Source organism: Macrosteles quadrilineatus, unplaced genomic scaffold (assembly GCF_028750875.1).
Source record: "Macrosteles quadrilineatus isolate MER2022 unplaced genomic scaffold, UCM_ALF_1.0 Scaffold_1__1_contigs__length_201487025, whole genome shotgun sequence".
In the NCBI taxonomy this organism is placed as follows: domain Eukaryota; kingdom Metazoa; phylum Arthropoda; class Insecta; order Hemiptera; family Cicadellidae; genus Macrosteles; species Macrosteles quadrilineatus.
This window is the reverse complement of record NW_026542594.1, coordinates 158,187,154-158,209,217: the sequence shown is the minus strand read 5'-3', so window position 1 is coordinate 158,209,217 and position 22,064 is coordinate 158,187,154. Positions and strand designations below refer to the sequence as shown.

The 22,064-nt window shown below is 37.8% G+C and overlaps 1 protein-coding gene across 1 annotated transcript in view; it reads left to right on the top strand.

Annotated features, from left to right (window-relative positions):
- LOC128988370 (galectin-9-like) overlaps positions 1–22,064 on the top strand; it is a 55,481-nt gene that overhangs the window by 13,183 nt on the left and 20,234 nt on the right. Inside the window, exons 6-13 of the mRNA XM_054409613.1 lie at positions 32–70; positions 3,646–3,705; positions 4,559–4,647; positions 5,674–5,902; positions 9,517–9,669; positions 19,368–19,394; positions 19,797–19,829; positions 21,616–21,657. Coding sequence (XP_054265588.1) covers positions 32–70; positions 3,646–3,705; positions 4,559–4,647; positions 5,674–5,902; positions 9,517–9,669; positions 19,368–19,394; positions 19,797–19,829; positions 21,616–21,657 — 672 coding nt within the window. The remainder of the gene's footprint in view (positions 1–31; positions 71–3,645; positions 3,706–4,558; positions 4,648–5,673; positions 5,903–9,516; positions 9,670–19,367; positions 19,395–19,796; positions 19,830–21,615; positions 21,658–22,064) is intronic.

Below are 22,064 nucleotides of genomic sequence, written 5' to 3'. Positions count from 1 at the left end.
AACAATTAACTAAGTGTTTGATTGTTTACAGGCTTTGGCACCAGGACAAACTATGTGTAAAAGAAAGAAGGTAAGTATCAAGTAATCAAGTAAGACTAGTGCGCCTGTTGCTCGAATTCGAGCAATCGCAAAGTATTACAGGTGTAAATTTCAAAACGAATAGCAGTCATAATTATTTCCTTAAATTATGACTTAAAAGAGTAAACTTAAAGATAATATAATCAATCACTCCACTCCAGTTGTCGAAACTGAAAACGAACGCTCTTGTACGTATGTGTTTACTATGAACAGCTGTAATTAATACATATATTCGTCTGTTTAAGTAAACAACATCTTCTCTTCATAAGCAATACATTGGGATTTTGATGGTCTGTGGGGCAAAGCCCGAGGACTTTTATTACAGGAATTGGTGAAAGGGGGTGTCTACACAAAAAATACTTAATTTTGACACATAGTTTGTAAAAATCCATCCATTATTAACGGAGGAGTAGTGTTTCGTAGAAATCGCCTTCACGTATTATATATAAGGATGTCCCTTGTAAGTATACAGAAGAACTCACTTAATGTCTATGTAGCTAATAGGTTTAATAAAATACAAAATCTATAGCGCATCTATACTTATTTAATACGCAAGCAGGTTTTTTGTGACAATTACTCCTCCGAAACTACTTAACCGATTTACATGTTCTTGGTGTCATTGGAAAGAGCGTAGCGTGAAGTTGTGCAGGAAACTTTCTTTTTAGGGAAATAATTAGAGGGTGAGGCCCTGGGTCCCGTTAAAGTTTCGTATTTCTCCTTAAGATTAACATGGGAAACAAAAATTGCTATTAAACTCCAGCTGTTGTCAGAAATTAAAAGTGAAAAGAAGAACATATGTTAATTGTAAACATTCAATAAGTTTGCTGATGTAACAGTTAGTTTGCTACAAACATTTACTTAATTGGTTGAAATTAAATAGTTACTATTTGAATTTGGGTTGGCGTAAATATTACGATGGAAAAAACTAGAGAGCCTGGATAAATTGATCTACTAAAAAGAAAACTGAATTAACACTATGCTACATTTCTTAGTAATAATTGAAATAGCCGATTTACAAACTATGGAAACATAGGAAAGCCATAGAACACCACCAAGGAGGAGAAATAGAAATATTTTTTATTTATTTATAATAGTTTTTATGGACAACCTAATGCGGCTATGAGTAAGGCTATTTGTAGAAAATCTAAAAAACAAGATCAGCTTTTGAAAAATGATAAGATATTTACAAGAAATGTTGATTATATCTATCTGTTATGTACATCTTTCGTATTTCTCCATAACATGGGAAACAAACATTGTTATGAACTCCAGCTATAGTCAGAAATTAAAAGTGAGAAGAAGAACATATGTTATTTGTAAACAGTCAATACTTTTGCTAATTTAACAGTTTGCTACAAACATTTACTGACTTGGTTGAAATGAAATATTTCCTATTTGAATTTGGGTTGGCGTAAATATTACAATGGAAAAAAGCAAGAGAGCCTGAATAAATTGATATAGTAAAAAGAAAACTGAATTAACACTGAATTTCTTAGTAATCATTGAAAGAGCTGACAACCTAATGCGGCTATGAGTAAGGCTATTTGTAGAAAACACTAAAAAACCAGATCAGCTTTTGAAAAATGATAAGATATATACAAGAAATGTTGATTATATCGATCTGTTATGTACATCTTGAGTATTTCCATAATCTTTGAGTCAAATCTTTTAAAGTCATCAGAAATTATGTCTGTTATTCGTTTTAAAATAATGCAGCTGTAATACTAAGCAATTGCTCGAATTCGAGCAACAGGGACACTAGTCTAATTAATTGCACAAACTGTTATAAGTAGTTCCTTGATTCTGTATAATAATTCCCTTGGGATTTTTGCTAGCCAAATTTCAGTACAAAAGCAGTAAAACAGGTCTTGATTTGGTTTGAAGCATATTCTTGTAAATAGGCTAATTGATGCTATTTTTATTTAAAAAATCATTGATTTACTGAGGTATTATGGAAAGCTGCTACACTGCATTGCGTTTCAATTCAAACTCTGCTGATTTAAAATACATCCACTGGTTCCAATTAAATGTTAGTAACAAAGACACTGAACATACTGTAAAGAATATTGGGTGTAATATGAACGTTGTAAAAAAATAAGAAAGAAAATTCATCAAATAGACAACCATTTATTATGGTTGGGCAGCCAATGATCAAAGACAGAGAAATGTTGGAAGAGTCAGATAGGAGTCCATCCCAAATCTGATCTAGCACTCACAGGAGAAACTGATGTTGTGTGAGATTGGATGGAGGAGGCAAATTAGTTTGAAGGTGTTACGATGCTGTTGAGTTCACAAAGGAAACGTTTTCCCTTCAAACCCTTGTGAGGCTAGATATCTTAAGAGTGGGCTAGGTATGGATAGTTCATTCGATATGTGAAATAATGTATTTAAAAGTGTTTCTGGGAAGGAACATTATGTATAGCCACACAGAGTGGATGGTTCATGTAATTGTGTGAGTGTCTACTGATCTAGAGTTAAGACGGTGACACACTATCGATCTTTTCCCCGAACAAGACCCCGAACCGAGCAGGGAGAAGGGAGAAGGGAGGTCGAAGGGAGGATGTTCGATAGTGTGTCACGGGTCCGTACACCGATCAAGATGCCGAACAAGACATCAGGCCGAGCAGGGAGACGAGCGCTCTGGAGGCGGTTTTTTGGCGAAAGATCAAAGAAAAGATCGGTCCGATGTACGGTCCGATGTACGATAGTGTGTCACGGTACATTTTTGCCCCGTACATCGTCGCGAGCGCCGCACCGAGCGGCCGCCTGCGCTAGCATTGATAGTTCTGATTTAATATGGCAATTAAACTCTTTAATTGGTAAAATAAATAAATGTTGGGTAATATGTTGCCGTTATATATTATAATCATTTAAGATGTAATGTTTGTGGTTTGTTTGGTCAAGGTTGAAAGTGTAGAAACCGTTAAATCAATTATATCAATAATATTAAGGTTGAATTAATTGATGTTGACTTAAATTCTTTCAAAAATAATATAAACAATATTATTAAAGGCAATGCACCCCCTCCCTCTTCCACGGCACTGCCTCCACGCTCTCACTCGCACACACTCTCTATCCCTCTCCAAACTTCCTTTTGCCGCGCTCGGTAGAATTCGTCTGGTCTTGGTCATGTTCGGGGAAATGTTCGGAGTAAAATTTTGCTGATATTTATCTCCCTTCTCCCTTCTCCCTGCTCGGTTCGGGGTCTTGATCGGGGAAAAGATCGATAGTGTGTCACCGTCTTTAAAGTTATTGGCTGGTTTACTAAAATTTTGATCCCTTGAGCTTATTAAATATACCTTAGCTCATTTTATGGCCAGATAAAAAATACATAAAACAAAATTTCAAACACAGAGAAGTTCAGCTGGGAGGATTCTGGGAGCATGTGAGTAAAATAAGCTATAATATAATGTGACAACAACTGTCCAATATTTGTATTATCTTTTCAGTATGAAATATATAACAACAATTCGTCTATGGTCAGGCTAAGAATAAGAGTATTTTTCTCTATTCTAAAACAATTAATATTAACCTAGTTTTTGTTTGATCAATTAATTTTAATTTTAGGCTGAGCCAGTGGAAAGAAGACAGGCAGATGTTGGATGTCACAACATGTTGGAGCCCGAGGTAATATGCTGATCATCTCCCACAGTCCAGGGGACATCTTCATCGTCTTCCACAATCACTGCCAAATCGTGAATATCTTTCTCAGTCACTGAACCATAATAACTGTCCTAAGTGGTCGTGGCAAAATACTGTTTACCGCTCAGTGAAAAAGGAAACAATATCATCGTCTCCCGCGATGTCAGCCAGGGAGAACCGGGAATAATGCGGGAATTTTGAAATATCCCCTGGAAATCTGAATTAAGTCTATGATCACGACAAAATTGTGATCAACTCTCATTGCCACTGACCGCAGTGCAACAAATCATTGTACAAAACACTAATTCCACCACTCATAAACAATTATATTGGTCTAAACAACTGATTAGTTGAAGTTCAAAGCATTACAAATTTTACTTAACTCTCAATCCTCTTGAACATTGTGTGGTCCATTATACTTGTGTTGTTAAGTAAAAAAAAAAAAAAAACAACAACTATGCTGTTAAGTGAATCTTTTCAATTCTAAGACCTGAACTACTGAAACAGCTAGTTTTGAGAACGGTCGTAGGTAGAAATATTAAAAATTTTTGTGTAATTTATTCATAGTATACAAAATCATTTAACCTGTTTAACCCGTTGACAACGGATAAAAATAAATTGTCTAATTTGTTTAAGCTTTGCCTATGTCATTTTTATGTCCTATACAATAGGACCTCAATAACTTGAACAATTGTCATGTTCAGTGATGTAATCTTGAAAATAAATACTAAAGAAATAGAATAGTAGCACTTTATGGATTTCATGCTATCAACAATATTGTTGTTAATGTTTTACTGTCTAAGTAAAGGAATCTGTTTATAATAATATTTGTTTTTAGGGAATAGCTGCGGTATATAAACTGACGCATCATCTTCAAACCCAGTCTTCTATTATAGTTGAAGGGGTGGTGAATGATAATGCCAGAAGGTAAGATCGACTTTAAAGCAGTATTCACGGTATACACAATTTCAATATCAAAGTAATCAGTAGACCTACCGGTACCTAATTACTTTGTCACTTTGCCCAAGGTGAAATATTAGAAATATCATTATTGATTGACTTGATTGTCTGAGAAGCTCAGTAGTTATATGGTGCTTGCGTTTAAATCTGTACTTAGCTGGTTTTCACATGTTTTTCAGTTTTTTACATTTAAATAACATTGGGTGTGTTACTAGCAAAGTGATTAGAGTCTTGGACTTCGGTGTTGGAGGAACGGCCTCACTTCCTGGCACATCCCTTTAACATTTACTATGGGTTTGAACCGTTCTCCCTTAAAAGCGTTTTTACTGAATACTAACTAGTACAAAATCCCACTGGCGTAGAAACCAGCAATCAGACTCATACTTTCTCCTATTCGCTTGTCAACAACCTTTATCGTGTAGATTTACAACAGTTTTTGTTCTCTCCATAAGATTAAGATGGAAATTAAAATGCACAGTTTTTTACAATTTTCTCCGTTACCTTTCATTGTAGGGTACAACAACACTTCCAAAATACAAAATAGTTTGTTTTTGTAAGCTCTACACAATGGCTGCAATGAAAAGTGGACATTCCAATGTTTTAAACTAAATGAATTGACACAAATTTTAAAAACCTCCTAATACCCCATTCCCATGTCCGATCTTGCAAACTCATTTAAGTTTATTTCACCTCAACACCTTCAACTAATTTCAATAAAATCTGACAACAAAACTCAAGCTATCGCGCTCACGGACCCACATATAGGCAGTATCAGGCATGCACTGTGGATGCAATACTCCCTGAATGTTATGAATTGATGTTATGAATGTTATTGGAGTTTATACGTTTTATTTATGTTCGTTGTTTAATGTTGTCCTAATGCAGTAAAAGAAGATTTTAAAGTCTTAATAAAAAGAACCCTAATTAATATTTCACTAAGTTTGCCTGAATGAATAAACAGGCACTAGACAAACTAATCTCTGGTCATTTCAGGTTTACAGTAAACTTCTTGACTGAATCTCAAAAACACAAAGACAAGACTGATATTGCACTCCACTTTGATGTAAGGTGTGATCCAAATTCTTCGCAGTACACAGCTCGTAACACCCGCCTGGCAGGCAAATTTGGCAAGGAGGAGGGATTACAGGATATTCAAAAGTTTCCATTCCGTCGAGGTCAGCCGTTCTACCTCGAATTCTACATCACCGAAAGCGAGTTTAAGGTAAGTCTTTGGATGAATCAAAAGTAGCAATCATTCCTAAAAATAAATGAATGTGTAAATTTCAAAGTTTAATTATTACTAGTATTTTGCTTGTGCTCTAAATGTGAAAATGGTACTTCTAAAATATGTATTCAGCAAAGTAGAAAGGAAGGGTTTTGTGGTCTTTTAGACTAAATTTAATAGTATATATTAGCAATTGCCTTAAATGGGCTGTCCAAGCAATACAATCATTGCCCCAGTAATAATTGCATGTGGCTTCTTGTTTGACCGCTTACTCAACTTCCCATGGAATAAATACCAGATTAAATTTCCTTTAGGTACACTTTCTCTGGGTTCAAAACTTTCAAAAATTAAATTACATATCTTTTTTTGTTGGAAAGTTTAGATTACATGTAGAAGAGGTAGCATAAATTATTATTTCCAGTTTCCACATAGTTCTTAGAGGTTCCATAGTATTTCTAATCATGGGCGTACCCAGAGAGGGGCAGGGGGGCAGCTGCCTTCCCCCCCCCCCTAGAAGCCAGGAAAAAAAGGTATAAAAAATGAGATCCCAGAAAAATGTTATTAGTATGAAAAAAGATGAGTAAGTTGATAGTTTACAGATTTTGTATGACATTGTTTGACACGTTATCAGATTTTCATTAGTTTCTGAGTTATTCTTCAATAAAATAAAAATTCCAATAGTAGTTTTTTGTTTTGTTTTTTTTTTTTTTTTTGTCCTAGGACGCTAGGCATGAGCCCGGAATTGTTTTCCACATTACTTTAGGCTAGACCTAGGGGTTGCGGCAATATCACTTAGATAAAATCCATTGGTGACTTGGCGGGATTTAAATAGTTAACCATATATTTCGGGTGTTATAAATGGATGTGAAAAGTTGGCAAGAAGACAAGAAAGTTAAATGTCTATTGAAAAACTATACAACCTGACCTGGCCTAGACATAAAACCACTTTATAAATGCTAAATTGTCAAGCTAGATTTGTTTTGTTATTGTCTCAAAATAGCGTAAAAAAAGGCTAATTTTAGCATAACTATACTTATTTAATACGCAAGCAGGATTTTTGTGACAATTACTCTTCCAAAACAACTGAACCGATTGACATGTTTTTGGTGTCATGGGAAAGAGCGTAACGTGAAGCTGTGCAGGAAACTTTATTTTTAGGTAAATAATTAGAGAGCGAGGCCTTGGGGCCCTTTAAAGTTTCATATTTCTCCAAAACATGGGAAACAAATATTGTTTTGAAACTCCAGCTGTTGTCATAAATTAAATATTAAAATTGGTCTCCATGGAAGCATGAGAAAATTCACAATGAGCGTGTTCTGGGAACATGTACCGGTGCACCGGTGCCGCACCGGTCCAAAAAATGTGTCGTTCTGGGAGACCGGTGAGTTAACCTAGCAGACAGCTATTTCCTCTTTTTTTCTCCACCGGTGCAAGATTTATGCACCGGAGAAATTGTACGGTGCATAATACACCGGCGGCCTCTGATTGGTCAGTTTCTTTGACAACAGCTTGCAGCTACGGCAAGATGGCGGGTCCTCCGAATAATGTTCATTAGTTTAATAGGTTATGTTGCATAATGAGTGAAAATTTGCTCAATTTGATATTACGTAATAAACGAATAATTTTCAAATAATTTACTACGTGAGAGCAAGTCTGTTTGCTTGATTTAAATATTATAAAGCAAATAGTAGGTGGATGTGTAAATTATAATCCAATGTGTACCGTAAACCGGTGCATAACCGTTCTGGGATACCAAGACTCTTGCCCCGGGGCGGTACCGGTGAGTAAGTCACCGGTTAATCTGCACCGGTGCACCGGTACATGTTCCCAGAACGCGCCCAATGTTTTATATTTGCTTTGACATTTAAATGTAAACATAACCAGAACTGTCAAATGCCTGAAGAAGAACATATGTTGTCAACTGTAAACAGTCAATGTGTAAATTATCGATGTTGTATTAAAAATGTGTAGTTTTGGATGGGAAGACAAACGTTCTAGCATTTGCAGACGATGTGGCACTAATAGCAGAAAATAAAAGAGATATTAAGGAGCTAGCAGAAAAGCTAATCACTGAAACACAAAAAGTGGGACTAAAAATAAATTAAGAGAAAACTAAGGTAATGAAGATAAGTAGACAACCTGATAACCAACCATACTTGGAAGTCTTGAATTGTAAATTCACAAAAACTGACAATTTTAAATATCTGGGAGTGACAATAACAAGTGAAAGCAGACAAGACGACGAAATCCAATGTAGATTAGCAGGAGCTCAACGGTGCTATAGGAGTCTAACAAAATTATTTAGAAGTAGACTCCTGACCAGAAGAACTAAAATAAATATGTATAAAGTAATAATACAACCAGTTCTACTATATGGAGCAGAAGTCTGGACGCTTACAAAGCAAAATGAAAAGAAATTGATAGTTTTTGAAAATAAAATCTTACGTAGAGTGTTTGGACCTATTAATGACAATGGTGAATGGCGGATAAGGAAGAACCAAGAATTAAGAGAACTTTATAATGACCCAGATATTATAGCAATGGTAAAGAGCAGAAGATTACGATGGCTGGGACATGTGGATAGAAGAGATGATAACAGTATGATTAAGAAGGTATGGATGGGGCAACCAGAAGGACGATGGCCGCTGGGACGGCCCAGATTAAGATGGAATGACCAAGTGAGGCAGGACCTCAGGAGGTTAGGAGGAAGTTTGGGGGCAGCAGAAGACAGGCAGCAGTGGAGGAGCATTGTTGGGGAGGCCAAAAATCACTTGGGATTTGTGTGGCCACAGGAGTAAGTAAGTAAGTAAGTTTTGGATGTTGGTTTGTGTTAAATGATATAAGTTATTAATTATTGAATTTTTATTTTAAGGATTTGGCATATGAGTAATGAGTAATGAGTATAAATAACACCATTTCAGAGTTCTGCCAGTTTTTGCCTAACTCTGTTCTGTAGAGTTTAAAGTAGCATACACCTTATTGTCTACAAATTGGCTAAATAACTTAGGTATGGTACATTATAACAGCTGACAGCCTTTTTACGTTGACTTAAATTGTAAGCTTATCTTTTCCCGTCCATGGGCAGTTTGATAGTTAAAAATTAACCTTTTAAACTGGAATAGGACACTATGTAAATTATGAGTATTTTTATTAGCCTAGTTAATAATTTTCTAGTTGACTCTTTTAAAATCATCAAAAATTATGACTGTTATTATGTTTTTAAACAAGTCATTTTTTATATGTAACTCCTCAACTCCTGTACTTCTTTGAAATTGCTCGATTTAGAGCAACATGTACACTATTTGTTTTTAAAATTTCCCCCGAACCCCTCCAAGCTGGGGGTATTCCATACCCCCAGGCCCCCCGGTGGGCCACCCACAGCGACCCCTGTTTCAAGTACTCTCTTGCCCCCCCCTTGTTTTGATCCTGGGTACGCCCTTGTTTCTAATGGTGTAGCCTTAAGTTGAGTAGCTAAATGGTATAAACAGTCAATCCTGAGAAAAGCTATACATATATCATTTAGACGTTAGAACCTGGACCCAGCTGCCCTTGGATTGTTGGGCTTTAATACTCATTCTTCACTCATCTTTCCATTGGTGTGTTGCTGTCAGGTGGCTGTGGATGGTCAGCACTACGTCTCATACAGACACAGAGCACCTTTCAAGTCTATCTCCAAAATTGAGATCCTCGGAGATATAACTCTGACCAATGTCCACATCCAGAACACCCCCGTTAGTACTTACCCTTCCCCTCTGCCAGCACAGGTATGTAGATTTGCCTTTATCATGAGTAATCAGTGGGAGTATCTAACAATAATAGTTTTGTTCATGGAAATTATCATTACCATACCTTTAAACAGTAGGCCGCCTACTCAAAATAGCACATTTTGCTCCAAAAGCAGGAAAGAGTATTCCCGCATGCTAAATAACTAAATCTGTTTCATAAAGACTGCAAATAAAACATGTGTATTATTTAGGAGTATGTTATGATCAGATGTACCCCTAAACAAATATAGATACAGTATTGTTATAGACTTCTTACAAAAGACATGTTTAAATAAAGTCTTATTTAATTTAGTTCATTCTTGATTAAATTATTGTTACGACAACTATCACGGCCGTGATACATGGCACAGCATGATGTAAACCTACAGATCCAACAGAAAATTGAAGAGAACACACTTCAAACTAATCATATCCATGTCAAGCCTCCAGACAATTTTCCCTTCAACCCCTATGATTGGAGTGTGTGGAAGAAACGCTTTGAAAGGTACAGAGGTCAGTCAGCGATCTACATAAAGCACCTGGGAAAAGGCAAGTTGATATTCTTTGCTACTGTATGGGGAATAAGGCTGAGGAAATATTGATTCCTTTTACCAAGCCCTCCTGATGAGTTGGAAAATTATGAACTGATTATTGGAAAAATCCAAAACCATTTCGTTCCCAAAACAAACATAATTTATCAACGTGCTAATTTTCTTAGACGAAAACAGGGATTCTCAGAGTCTGCTGAAAACTTCATCACAGACTTACACATACTCTTGCAAAACCATGCAACTGGGGAGATTTAGGGATGAAATGATTCTCATGCAACTTATTGTTGGAATGAATGATCAAAACCTTAGTGATCACTTACAGTTACAAAGCTCACTAAAATTAGAAACTGCAGTTAATGCTCTTCGCAGTTCAGAGGCATTAGTTAGGCAAAAACTTGACCTAGCTGATCCCTCCATTGATCGGGTAAAATTAAACGTCACTTCCAAAAAGTCTTTTTATAAGAAATGTATTTCTAATAACCATGGAAAATCCAATCCAGGAAACCTATGTAAATGGTGTGGAAATACTAAATCCCATCGACGAGATTTGTGTCCTGCCAAAAATGTTTGGTGTAACAACTGTAAAACAAACAGTCACTTCGCTAAAGTTTGTTCTAAGCAAAAGGTTAATGAAGTCAGTAGTGAACCTCAGTTTGTTAATCAATATTGTACAAATTCATCAAATTCTGAAGAATTCATAGTTAAAATTACCGAAAACAGTGCTCTAAGCCCTGAATCTTGGGAAATTGACCTCAGGTTAAATGATTCTGTCTGACATTGTTAAGTTTAAAATCAATACCGAAGTAGACATTTCAGTTTTGCCAGCAGCTAAACAAAAATACCTGTAAAAGACTTTCAGGACAGGATGGGACTCAGTTAGCTGTATGAGGGATGGTAAATGTAAAGTTAGACTATAAGAACAAATCTTGTTTCGAGCATTTTTATGTAGCAAAAAAATGTAAAACACCGCTCCTAGGTAAAACAGCCATTGAAAAACTTAACCGTCTACAAGTTGTCCGATGTGTGCCTTCGATTTCGAGGAATTACAGAGAATTAAACAACTTGCAACAACGTACCAAGTGGACTCGGAAATCAAAAAATCTTGAAGTGGGTGACCTTGTTCTGGTACATATGGACTCACCACCTCTCTCGTGGCCTCTCGCTCGAATTACAGCAGTTCATCCAGGGGCTGATGGGGTTGTGCGAGTGATAGACTTAAAAACATCAAGTGGCAACCTCACAAGATCTGCCCACAAAGTATTTCCCCTGCCAATTGTGGATTCGTGAACTGTTTCTATTGAATCCACGGGGGATTCAAGGCCCCCGGTATGTTCAGTAAACTTGAACCATTTCATATATTATAACACTATGTTTTCTTCAATGTACAATATCTTTTCCTTGAAACATGTGTTCTTAATCAAATTAAATTATTAGTACCTGGGGACCGAGCTTTGCTCGGGGAAAATCATTAGTTCACTCTGAAAGCAGTCTTAGTATTGGAGATACATAAATCCATTCCCAAACTCCACATGGTTCGCCTTTACTACGTCCTACACCATTTCCTACGTCATGGACCTGTTTCCCTGCATTCCCATAGCACTTTAGGATTGTAGATACCTTAATCTAATCGTTATTAACAGATCCCACACTCAGGACAGCTCACCTTGACTACTTCCTCCACCACTTCCAACGTAGTGGACCTGTTTTCCTCCCTTCCCATAGCATTTCAGAATTGCAGACACCTTAATCTAATCTTCATAAACAGTTCCCACGCTCCATACTACTTGCCTTTACTACGTCCTTCACCACTTCCTACGTCACAAACCTGTTTTCCTCCCTTCCCATTACATTTAAAGATTGGAGATACCTTAATCTAATCGTCATAAGCAGTTCCCACACTCCGGACTACTCGCCTTGACTACTTCCTTCACTACTTCCTACGTCACGGACCTGTTTCCCTCCCTTCCCATAGCATTTTAGGATTGCAAATACCTTAATCTAATCGTCATAAACAGTTCCCACACTCCGGACAGCTCGCCTTGACTACTTCCTTCACCACTTCCTACGTCACAAACCTGTTTCCCTCCCTTCCCATAGCATTTTAGGATTGCCCATACCCTTATCTAATCGTCATAAACAGTTCCCACACTCCGGACTACTCGCCTTGACTACTTCCTTCACCACTTCCTACGTCACGGACCTGTTTCCTTCCCTTCCCATAGCATTTTAGGATTGCAAATATCTTAATCTAATCGTCATAAACAGTTCCCACACTCCGGACAGCTCGCCTTGACTACTTCCTTCACCACTTCCTACGTCACGGACCTGTTTCCCTCCCTTCCCATAGCATTTTAGGATTGCCCATACCCTTATCTAATCGTCATAAACAGTTCCCACACTCCGGACAGCTCGCCTTTACTACTTCCTTCACCACTTCCTACGTCACGGACCTGTTTCCCTCCCTTCCCATAGCATTTTAGGATTGCCCATACCCTTATCTAATCGTCATAAACAGTTCCCACACTCCGGACTACTCGCCTTGACTACTTCCTTCACCACTTCCTACGTCACGGACCTGTTTCCCTCCCTTTCCATAGTATTTTAGGATTGCCCATACCCTTAATCTAATCGTCATAAACAGTTCTTACACTCCGGAAAGCTCGCCTTGACTGCTTCCTTCACCACTTCCTCTATCGCGGACCTTTTTTCCTTCCTTCCCATAGCATTTTAGGATTGCAAATATCTTAATCTAATCGTCATAAACAGTTCCCACACTCCGGACAGCTCGCCTTGACTACTTCCTTCACCACTTCCTACGTCACGGACCTGTTTCCCTCCCTTCCCATAGCATTTTAGGATTGCCCATACCCTTAACTAATCGTCATAAACAGTTCCCACACTCCGGACAGCTCGCCTTTACTACTTCCTTCACCACTTCCTACGTCACGGACCTGTTTCCCTCCCTTCCCATAGCATTTTAGGATTGCCCATACCCTTATATCTAATCGTCATAAACAGTTCCCACACTCCGGACTAATCGCCTTGACTACTTCCTTCACCACTTCCTACGTCGCGGACCTGTTTTCCTCCCTTCCTATAGCATTTTAGGATTGCAGATACCCTAATCTTATCGTCACAAACAGTCCCCACACTCCGGACTGCTTGCCTTTACTACTTCCTTCATCACTTCCTACGACGCGGACCTATTTCCTTCCCTTCCCATAGCATTTTAAGATTGTAGATACCTTAATCTATTCGTCATAAACAGATTCCAGACTTCGCACTGCTACCCTTGACTACAATGTATTGAGTAATCTTCAGTATAATCTTTGCTAAATATTAACAAGTGATGTTTTTCCTTTTGTACTGTATTTGTAATTTGCTAGTATACTGTGGGTAGTTGGCTTATTATGAACACATGCTACAACTTCAAGTCTTTTGTTTACTTTTTCTTGTTATTTAATTCAGCCAACATGGTTACCTAGCAACCCATAAGACTAATGTAAAAAAAATGTGATTTTCAGTTTCATTTTTCTACGTAATTACATTTTTGTTGGCAGTTCTAACTGCAGTAAACTCGTTTTTAGGCCAGAAATAGACTATTTACAACATTTGAAGAAAATCGTCGGAGCCGTTTTCGAGATCTTGTTTACAAGCAAGCAAGCATACATACATACATACAAGCAAACATTGCTCGTATTAGAGTATAGGATATTGTTAACATGTTAAAAATGTAAATAAATCTGAGTTCTTGTTCTTTTGTAACCATTAAAGTGTGTTAATTTTTCTCTCTCTCATATTCATTAATCTCAATATCTCCATATCTCTACATATTACCCTCTGGTCCTTCGAACTAATTCTCATTAAACCCTTTCTCATTTCTATTCCCATTTTTCAATCATTCCCTATAATTTTAATAACCATTCCCTACAAATCATTCAAGGGGGATGTTTCATAAAGACTGCAAATAAAACATGTGTTTTATTTAGGAGATTATTATGATCAGCTGTTAACAAATATGTTTTATTTAGGAGATTATTATGATCAGCTGCAAATAAATATTGTTATTGTTATAGACTTCTTACAAAAGACATCTATATATCTAATGTTTAAATAAAGTCTTATTTAATTTAGTTCATTCCTGATTAAATTATTGTCACGACAACTATAACGGTCGTGATACAAAATCAGTTATTTCACAGTTGGTGTTTCTACACCAACCACATCTGCGGATCCAGTACGTTAATAACTGAATATCACAACCTAAAATAATTTGTATGTGTTTTTATGAGGAAAACCACTAAAGCTGCTAAAGTTTTTAACCGTAATTTTCAGAGTGATGAAGGTTATAACCCCTTGTTTAGAGTCAAAAGGACTATAACATACTAAATTTTCATCAAAATTTTTGGGCCATATTGGAGAAATTTAATTTTTTCATTGTTTTATGAAAAAATCATACTTTTAAAAATCAAAATTTAAAAGATTACTGGTTCAGGATATATGGAGAACAAAACTAGGTTGGGATGATGTTGTGACACCTGAACTTAGTCTGAAGTGGAAAGCTTGCTTGATGAAGTCAAAAGTTTTCGAACACTGAAAATACAAAGGTGCTACTTCAACACACGAGTCAGTGACTCAGTTGAACTTCACATATTTGTTGACGCAAGTGAAGAAGCTTTTGCTACAACTGCATATCTGCGTCAGGAGAACAAAGAAACTTAGGAAACGACATTGATCATGTCACGTGCCAAGGTGGCACCCATCAAGAACCTGACTATAACTAGACTGGAACTCCAAGCTCCCGTTTTAGGATGTAGAGTAGCTTCTGCTGCCGAACAAGATTTGTTGGGAGTGACAAAGAACTCAGGAATGCTACTAAGTGTTTAAACAATGTCCACATTCAGAGAGTCATATCCAGACAAGGTATCAAATGGAACTTTATTCCTCCTCGAGCCCCACATATGGGCGGATGCTGGGAGAGACTCATCAGATCAGTTAAAACCACATTAAAATTTGTCATGCGTTCCCAGTATCCTAAGGATGAAGAACTTCGAACCTTTCTTGTTCGAATAGAATTTATCATCAATTCAAGACCACTGACTAATGTACCAATTGACCCACTCGATCCAGACCCGCTCACTCCAAACCATTTTCTTAGAGAAGCCTTCAAAATAGATATCAATGAAAACAAACTTTGCAGAAGGCAACTAACTCGAGTTAAGACCCTACTGGACAACTTTTGGAAAAGATGGATTCTTGAGTATTTACCCTGCTTAACAAGGAGGTGCAAATGGCATAAAAGAACTGTTCCACCTGAAGTTGACGACTTGGCAATAATCGTAGACGAAGACAATACACGTAACACCTGGCCCCTTGGAAGAATATCTGCCCTATACCCCGGTCGAGATGGACAAGTAAGAGTTGTTAACATCACTACACCAAAAGGTACTTTTCGGCGTCCGATGACAAAAATTGCCATTCTACCTGAGGAGGGGAAAGAGTGCTGTTAGTCAGCAAACAGTACCAGTACCGTGATAGGGACCCTGATAGTCTTGGTACTGCTGCATTCCGGGCGCGTAATGCAGCTAAAGTACAAGTACGGGGTCACGCGAAGGGCCGAGGTTTCGTTTGGGTTTGGTGCCGGGATGTCACATACTTTAGTGTCTACCTACTCCCAACGAGGCCATATGTGACTTTTGTGAGAAGATAGACCGCCTGGAAGAGAGTGTGCGCAATACCACAGGACACGTCTCCGGTGGGTGGGGATTTTAATGCTAGGGCTGTCGAGTGGGGAATGACCCTTACCAATTCCCGGGGCAAGTACATTCTGGACTTTGCTGCCAGAGCCGGACTCGTTGTCATCAACGAGGGAAACACACCAACTTTCCGGCTCCCTGGGATGCGGGGAAGGATCCCAAACATAACTTTTGCATCTGAGTCCCTTTTGCCAAGGATCAGAGTATGGAGAGTCCTGGAGGATTACACGGCCAGTGACCACCAGTACATTATTTTTGATGTCCTGGATGGTCATCAGAGACAAGTAGCTGCGTTTCGTCAAGTGCCCGTTCGATGGAATATTACAAAATTGGACGTGGCAAAATTCAATGAAGCCATCTTACGAGGAACACCAGTGGTTCCCCCCGCAACTAGCGTGGCTCACGCAGAGGCGTTAGTTACATCCATGATGGGACTGATCGTCTCGGCTTGTGATGAGTCTATGCCTCGCAGGAGATCCCGGTGCAATAAGCGACCTGTGTACTGGTGGACTGCCGAGATTGCGGAATTGCATTGGTCAGCATTGAGAGCCAGAAGACTTGCTACCATGGCCAGAGAACCTGTAGACAGACGTCATAATTCGGATGCTTACAGAGTGGCTAGGAGGTCTCTTCGTCGAGCCCTCAACCAGAGTAAACGCAGTTGCTGGGAGACATTAAGGGACGATGTCGATTCCAATCCGTGGAGCCCGGGTTACAAACTTGTAACCAAGAAATTTGGCACCCGCTGTCCACCTTCCGTCATGGATGGGGCCACTATGGAGAGGATAGTCGAGTCCCTTTTCCCGGCTCACACGTTGCGCCCACTGCGGGATTTCGGAAGGGTGGATTACAGACCACGGTCTCTCGTTTGCTTTGAGCAAAACTGAGATCGTGATATTAACAAAAATACGGATTGACACCATTGTGCCGTTGAGGGTAGGGGCCGTCGAAGTCCAGACCGTTCGTTCTGCCAAGTATCTTGGGGTTATGGTGGAAAGCAAGCTTAGCTGGCGGGATCAGATTTTCCGTACGGCGGACAAGGCCGCTAGGGTGGTCTCCGCTCTTAGGCGGTTGATGGCCAATGTCGGAGGGCCTCGGTCCAGCCGTAGAAGGCTGTTAATGTCTTCTGTCCAGTCCGTACTCTTGTATGGTGCTGAGGTGTGGGCAGACGCTCTCAATAAGGAGGTATATAGAATGTGGCTCGCCCGAGTCAGGCAGCACTAAGAGTTGCATCCGCCTACCAAACAGTGTCCGAATCCACCGTCCTGGTGGTTGCTGGAGTCATCCCCGTCAAACTTTTGGCGGCGGAGAGAAAGGCAATTTTTCAGCGCCGTGGGGAGGACCAGGCACGAACAGAGGAACGCACCCGCACCTACCAGTTTTGGCAGGTGAGCTGGGAACACGAGACTCGGGGACGCTGGACCAGGCGACTGATACAGCAAGTCCAACCTTGGGTTAATTGGCGGTGCTATTAATGGCAGTGGATTTCTACCTCACCCAATTTCTGGCGGGTCACGGCTTTTTCCGGTTGTACCTGTTCAGGATGGGCAAAGCCTCATGATACCAAACTCGACTATGCTTGCTATTTGAAAATTCTGAGCTACCCCCTACCCCCGCTACCCCTAAGGGCAAAATTTTCAAAACTGACCATAATTATTGTAGCCCTTCATATCCAAACAAGTTGCTGCAAACCGATTTCAAATATCTCAAATAGTTAAAAAATTAAAGGGGGTACAAGTTAATTTTTTTGCCACCCTCATGGTTATTTGGATTTGAAACGTTTAAGGCCCCATTTTGTTATTAGTGGGCCAGTTTTGGTTTTCTTTATGCCAATTTTTATGTTTTCGTCAGGACCTCTAAAATGGTACCAAACTCGACTATACTTAACATTTGAAAATTTTGAGCTACCCCCTACTCCCACTGCCCTAAGGGCGAAATTTTCAAAATTGACCATGATTATTGTAGCCCCTCATATCTAAGAAGGTTGCCGCTAACAGATTTCAAATATCTCAAATGGTTGAAAAGTTAAGGAGGAGTGTAAGTTACTTTTCAGCGACCCTGTATCGAATTAATATACAGTGAACAGAGTAATAATTATATAACTGGACCTATTCTGAATCGTAAAAGTAACTAGATGTAGCTAGCGTGAATTCAAATATTTAATTCAGAAATTAGGAATATTTATCATCAGACCACGACCATTTAGTAAACCTAATAAATTAAATAATTGATGATTTACCCTAGCCTACACCCTTCCCCAACCCCCACTAAATTATCTAATCATAATCCTAGTACTCATCCAAAACGTAGATGTTCAGCTGTTCCAGGCTCACGCGACACTACACTGTTCCCGGTCCTCTCCTTGCGCGGGTGCCCTATTTGGTGGACCTGCGCGCGCAACTACTCCAGCCGTGTCGCGTGACTTTACGCATGGCGCTTGAGTAGTTGTAGCGGGTTGCTACAAAATGTTCAACAGAAGATATACTTAAAATCTATAAAATACCTATATGTTTACGTAAAAAAAGAAAACGAGTGAGCTTAGGATCTATGCTGATAATAAGACATTTATTTCTATCTTTTATCGCAGGAGTCATTTGCCAAAGTTTATCAGGGTTCCTGTGAAAACCCCTGTATAGGTTATACAATGGTTATACTAATAAAAAAATATAAAGGGATTGAGAAGGGATCGGAGGGATCAAGTTGTAGGTCTCCCTTGATCTATGGATATTTAGAACTAGAAATCCGCCTAGTCAGACTGGAGGTGGCTATATTTTATTGAGCAATATTACACATTTTTAAACTAATAATTTGTGGTTTTTTAAGTTTAATTGGGTAAATGAAAATTTTACAAATATGATTTTCCTACAGTTACCTGACAAACAGGGCTTCCTTGCACTGATTAGCACAGGAAATAGCTAATTGCTGTATTTATTTACTTTTGCCTCTCATATTTTACTTTGCCACTCAGTATTCCAACCAAACAAACACAAAACTGTGTGCTTTTATTAGGCTTTTAATACGTCTACGCTTGAAAATAATAAGTTATTGGCAACACTTAAAGATATTATGACTATGAAGATCAGTTGTTTAGTACAGCATTTCCCAGCCTTTGACTATTTATACTAGGTACCACTTACAGTAACCTGTTGTTTTGAGTTAACATTGTTTTTTGTTCAACCCCTGGATTTAACCTAACCTAAATCGAGTTGTTAAGTGTTTGAAAGACTAAATTATTTACATGCTTTATACTGTAGGAAAAATATAATGTGTAACGTGAGCGCAAAGTGCTACTTTGCACACTAGTTACACAAACGACTAGGTTATATTGTTTAAAATTTATTTTTTACTAGTGATTAATTTGACTTTTTACAGCATTGTAAGTTTTTTGCAGGGAGTGTGGATTTGTGAAGAGGATTATGTAAGTAAAATTTGAGGCATAATTCTTTGGAATTAAATAAACTTGAGTACCGGTAGTAGTTAAAGAATAGAAGAAAGTCTTGGAAAAGTAACATTATCATATAACAGCTAAAGTCCTGTGAAACGAATTCATGATAACCAAACAAATTATTCTTGATATCACGGATCAACACTTTAGTACGGTATGAATAGTTTATTAAATGATTTGATTAGTTTAATTTAATGAAGTCATTAAATTTATTTTCTTTATAAAGTAACAAAAAATTTTGTTTGTCCAAAAATATAAACTGGCACTAAATTTCAACAAATTAATTACTATGCCTTTTGTTTTTTGTGCGTTAATATTATATAGCAAATAAGGTTCAACAGATTTATGATTACATTTAAATCTTAAATTTTACAGAATAAGGAACAGCATGGAGAAATTCTTAGTACTGTAAGTATGTTCAGAAGATATTTTTTTTAGTTTTGATGAAAGGATCTTAAGATTGTCTAATGGTAGATTAGACTCGGTTTACCTCAAATAGAAAAACAAAATTGATTTTGATCTGATATCCATAAATAACAGTAACATTTTTTACCTGACCATGAACCAGGCAACTACTATGCTTCAGTTTGCTACTATGTTGGGTTGCTTCAGTACTACTATGTATTAGTTTGCGCTTATGTGTAAACAAGTCTCTCCCACACACCTCTAATAGTATTATTTGAAAATAAATGGATTTTCCCATATAGGCCTAGTTTAGGGTCTTAGATTCATAGGTTTATTTGAATAGGTTCATAAGGGTCAAGTTCAGTTGAAATTACAGTTGAATCAGCAGTTGGGGCCTCTCTGGTGTGAGCCGCCGGGGGCCACATCGACTATAAATACGACCCTGTTAGTTTGTATCTAACTTTCAACCATGTTATGTGATATTTTTTACACAAGGATAAAATAGAATATAGGAGATGCTGTGTCTACAGTGAACTCAAAACACTGTTCTTATCAAACTTAAAACAGTGGTTTGGTTATGATTTTGTTCAAAAATCATTGAATTAAAGAGTGATTCTGGAATGCTTCTTCACTACATTCCGTTTCAAGTCAACCCCTTCTGATTCATACATCCACTTTAGTTTGAAGGTGTTATGGTGCTGTGCAGTTCACAAAGTAAAAGTTTTCCCTTCAAACCCTTTGTGAGGCTATAAGTTAGGAGAGATCTTGAGTGGGCTAAATATGGTATTTTGTTCCACGTGTGAACTAGAATACCGTAGCTAAAAATGTTTCTGGGACGAAACAATATAGTCTTACAGAGTAACTTGAGTAACTTGGTTGATGTCTTACTGTGGGTGTGTACAGAGCTGGAGTTCAAATTGGTGACTGGTTTACTGAAATTTGATGCTTTAAGCTCATTAAAATAAATATGCCTTAGCTCATTTTATGGGTGGTTAAAAAATATGTAAAACCAATGTTAAGTCACAAGAAGTTAGTAAAAATGTGTGGAAACAACTTTGTGGGTCCTGTAAACTGTGTTTTTTCCATATGAAATATGTTTAATAACAAATCCTGTACAGTCAGGCTAAGAAAAAGAGCATTTCTCTATTCCAAAACAATTAATCTTATGATGGTTGGCCACTGGATCGTTAAAATTAGCACTAATAAGGTTTATATTACCTGGCTACTGTCTCCGATCCTCGGTATAGTTTTAAGAAACTACAGCTGTTTCATGCCTTACATTGGCACATCATCAGGTTTGGTGAACGCCAGCTTTTCTATAAAATATCCCTCGGGGATGAGATCGTTATGGTTTTACGATAAAAATGTAGACATTTACACACACGAAAACACGCAAGAAACATTTAAACACTAATAATTGAGAAACTACTGCGAAACGTAATGCGGCGCCGGTGATGGATAAATCGCTGGATAACTTATCCATCACCGGCGCCGCATTACGTTTCGCAGTAGTTTCTCAATTATTAGTGTTTAAATGTTTCGTGCGTGTTTTCGTGTGTGTAAATGTCTACATGTTTTTCGTCAAACCATAACGATCTCATCTCCGAGGGATATTTTATAGAAAAGCTGGCGTTCACCAAACCTGATGATGTGCCAATGTAAGGCATGAAACAGCTGTAGTTTCTTAAAACTATTTCGAGGATCGGAGACAGTAGCCAGGTAATATAAACCTTATTAATGAATTAATCTTAACCTAGTTTTTATTTGATCCAATTTATTTGAATTTTAGACTGAACCTGTGGAAGGAGGAAATCGCATGTTGGTGTTTGAGGTAATATGCTTTATCATATCACACAGTCATGGTGACATCTTCATCATCATGGCAAAATCCTGGTTCTACATTTTCAGGAAAAAAAATACAATTTTGATGAATTGGTTGATGTTTGATGGATGATTAGTCCTTAGTCCTAATTATCAAAAAATTCTACAAAACAACACTTTTTAAGCTTTCCCCAAAATAAGTAGAATATTCAATAGTGTTTACAAATTATACAGATTTAACCAAACAATTTTGTTTATATTTAAAAGGTTTAGTTCCAGTAATAATTAAAAGTCCTTTATATTTAATTCTTTAATTTAGTTTTTCATCTAAAATGTTAAAAATTCTTTGAGGCAAATGATGATCTTAACATTTTACTAATGCAACAATAATATTGTGGGTCCATAAACTTATTTATC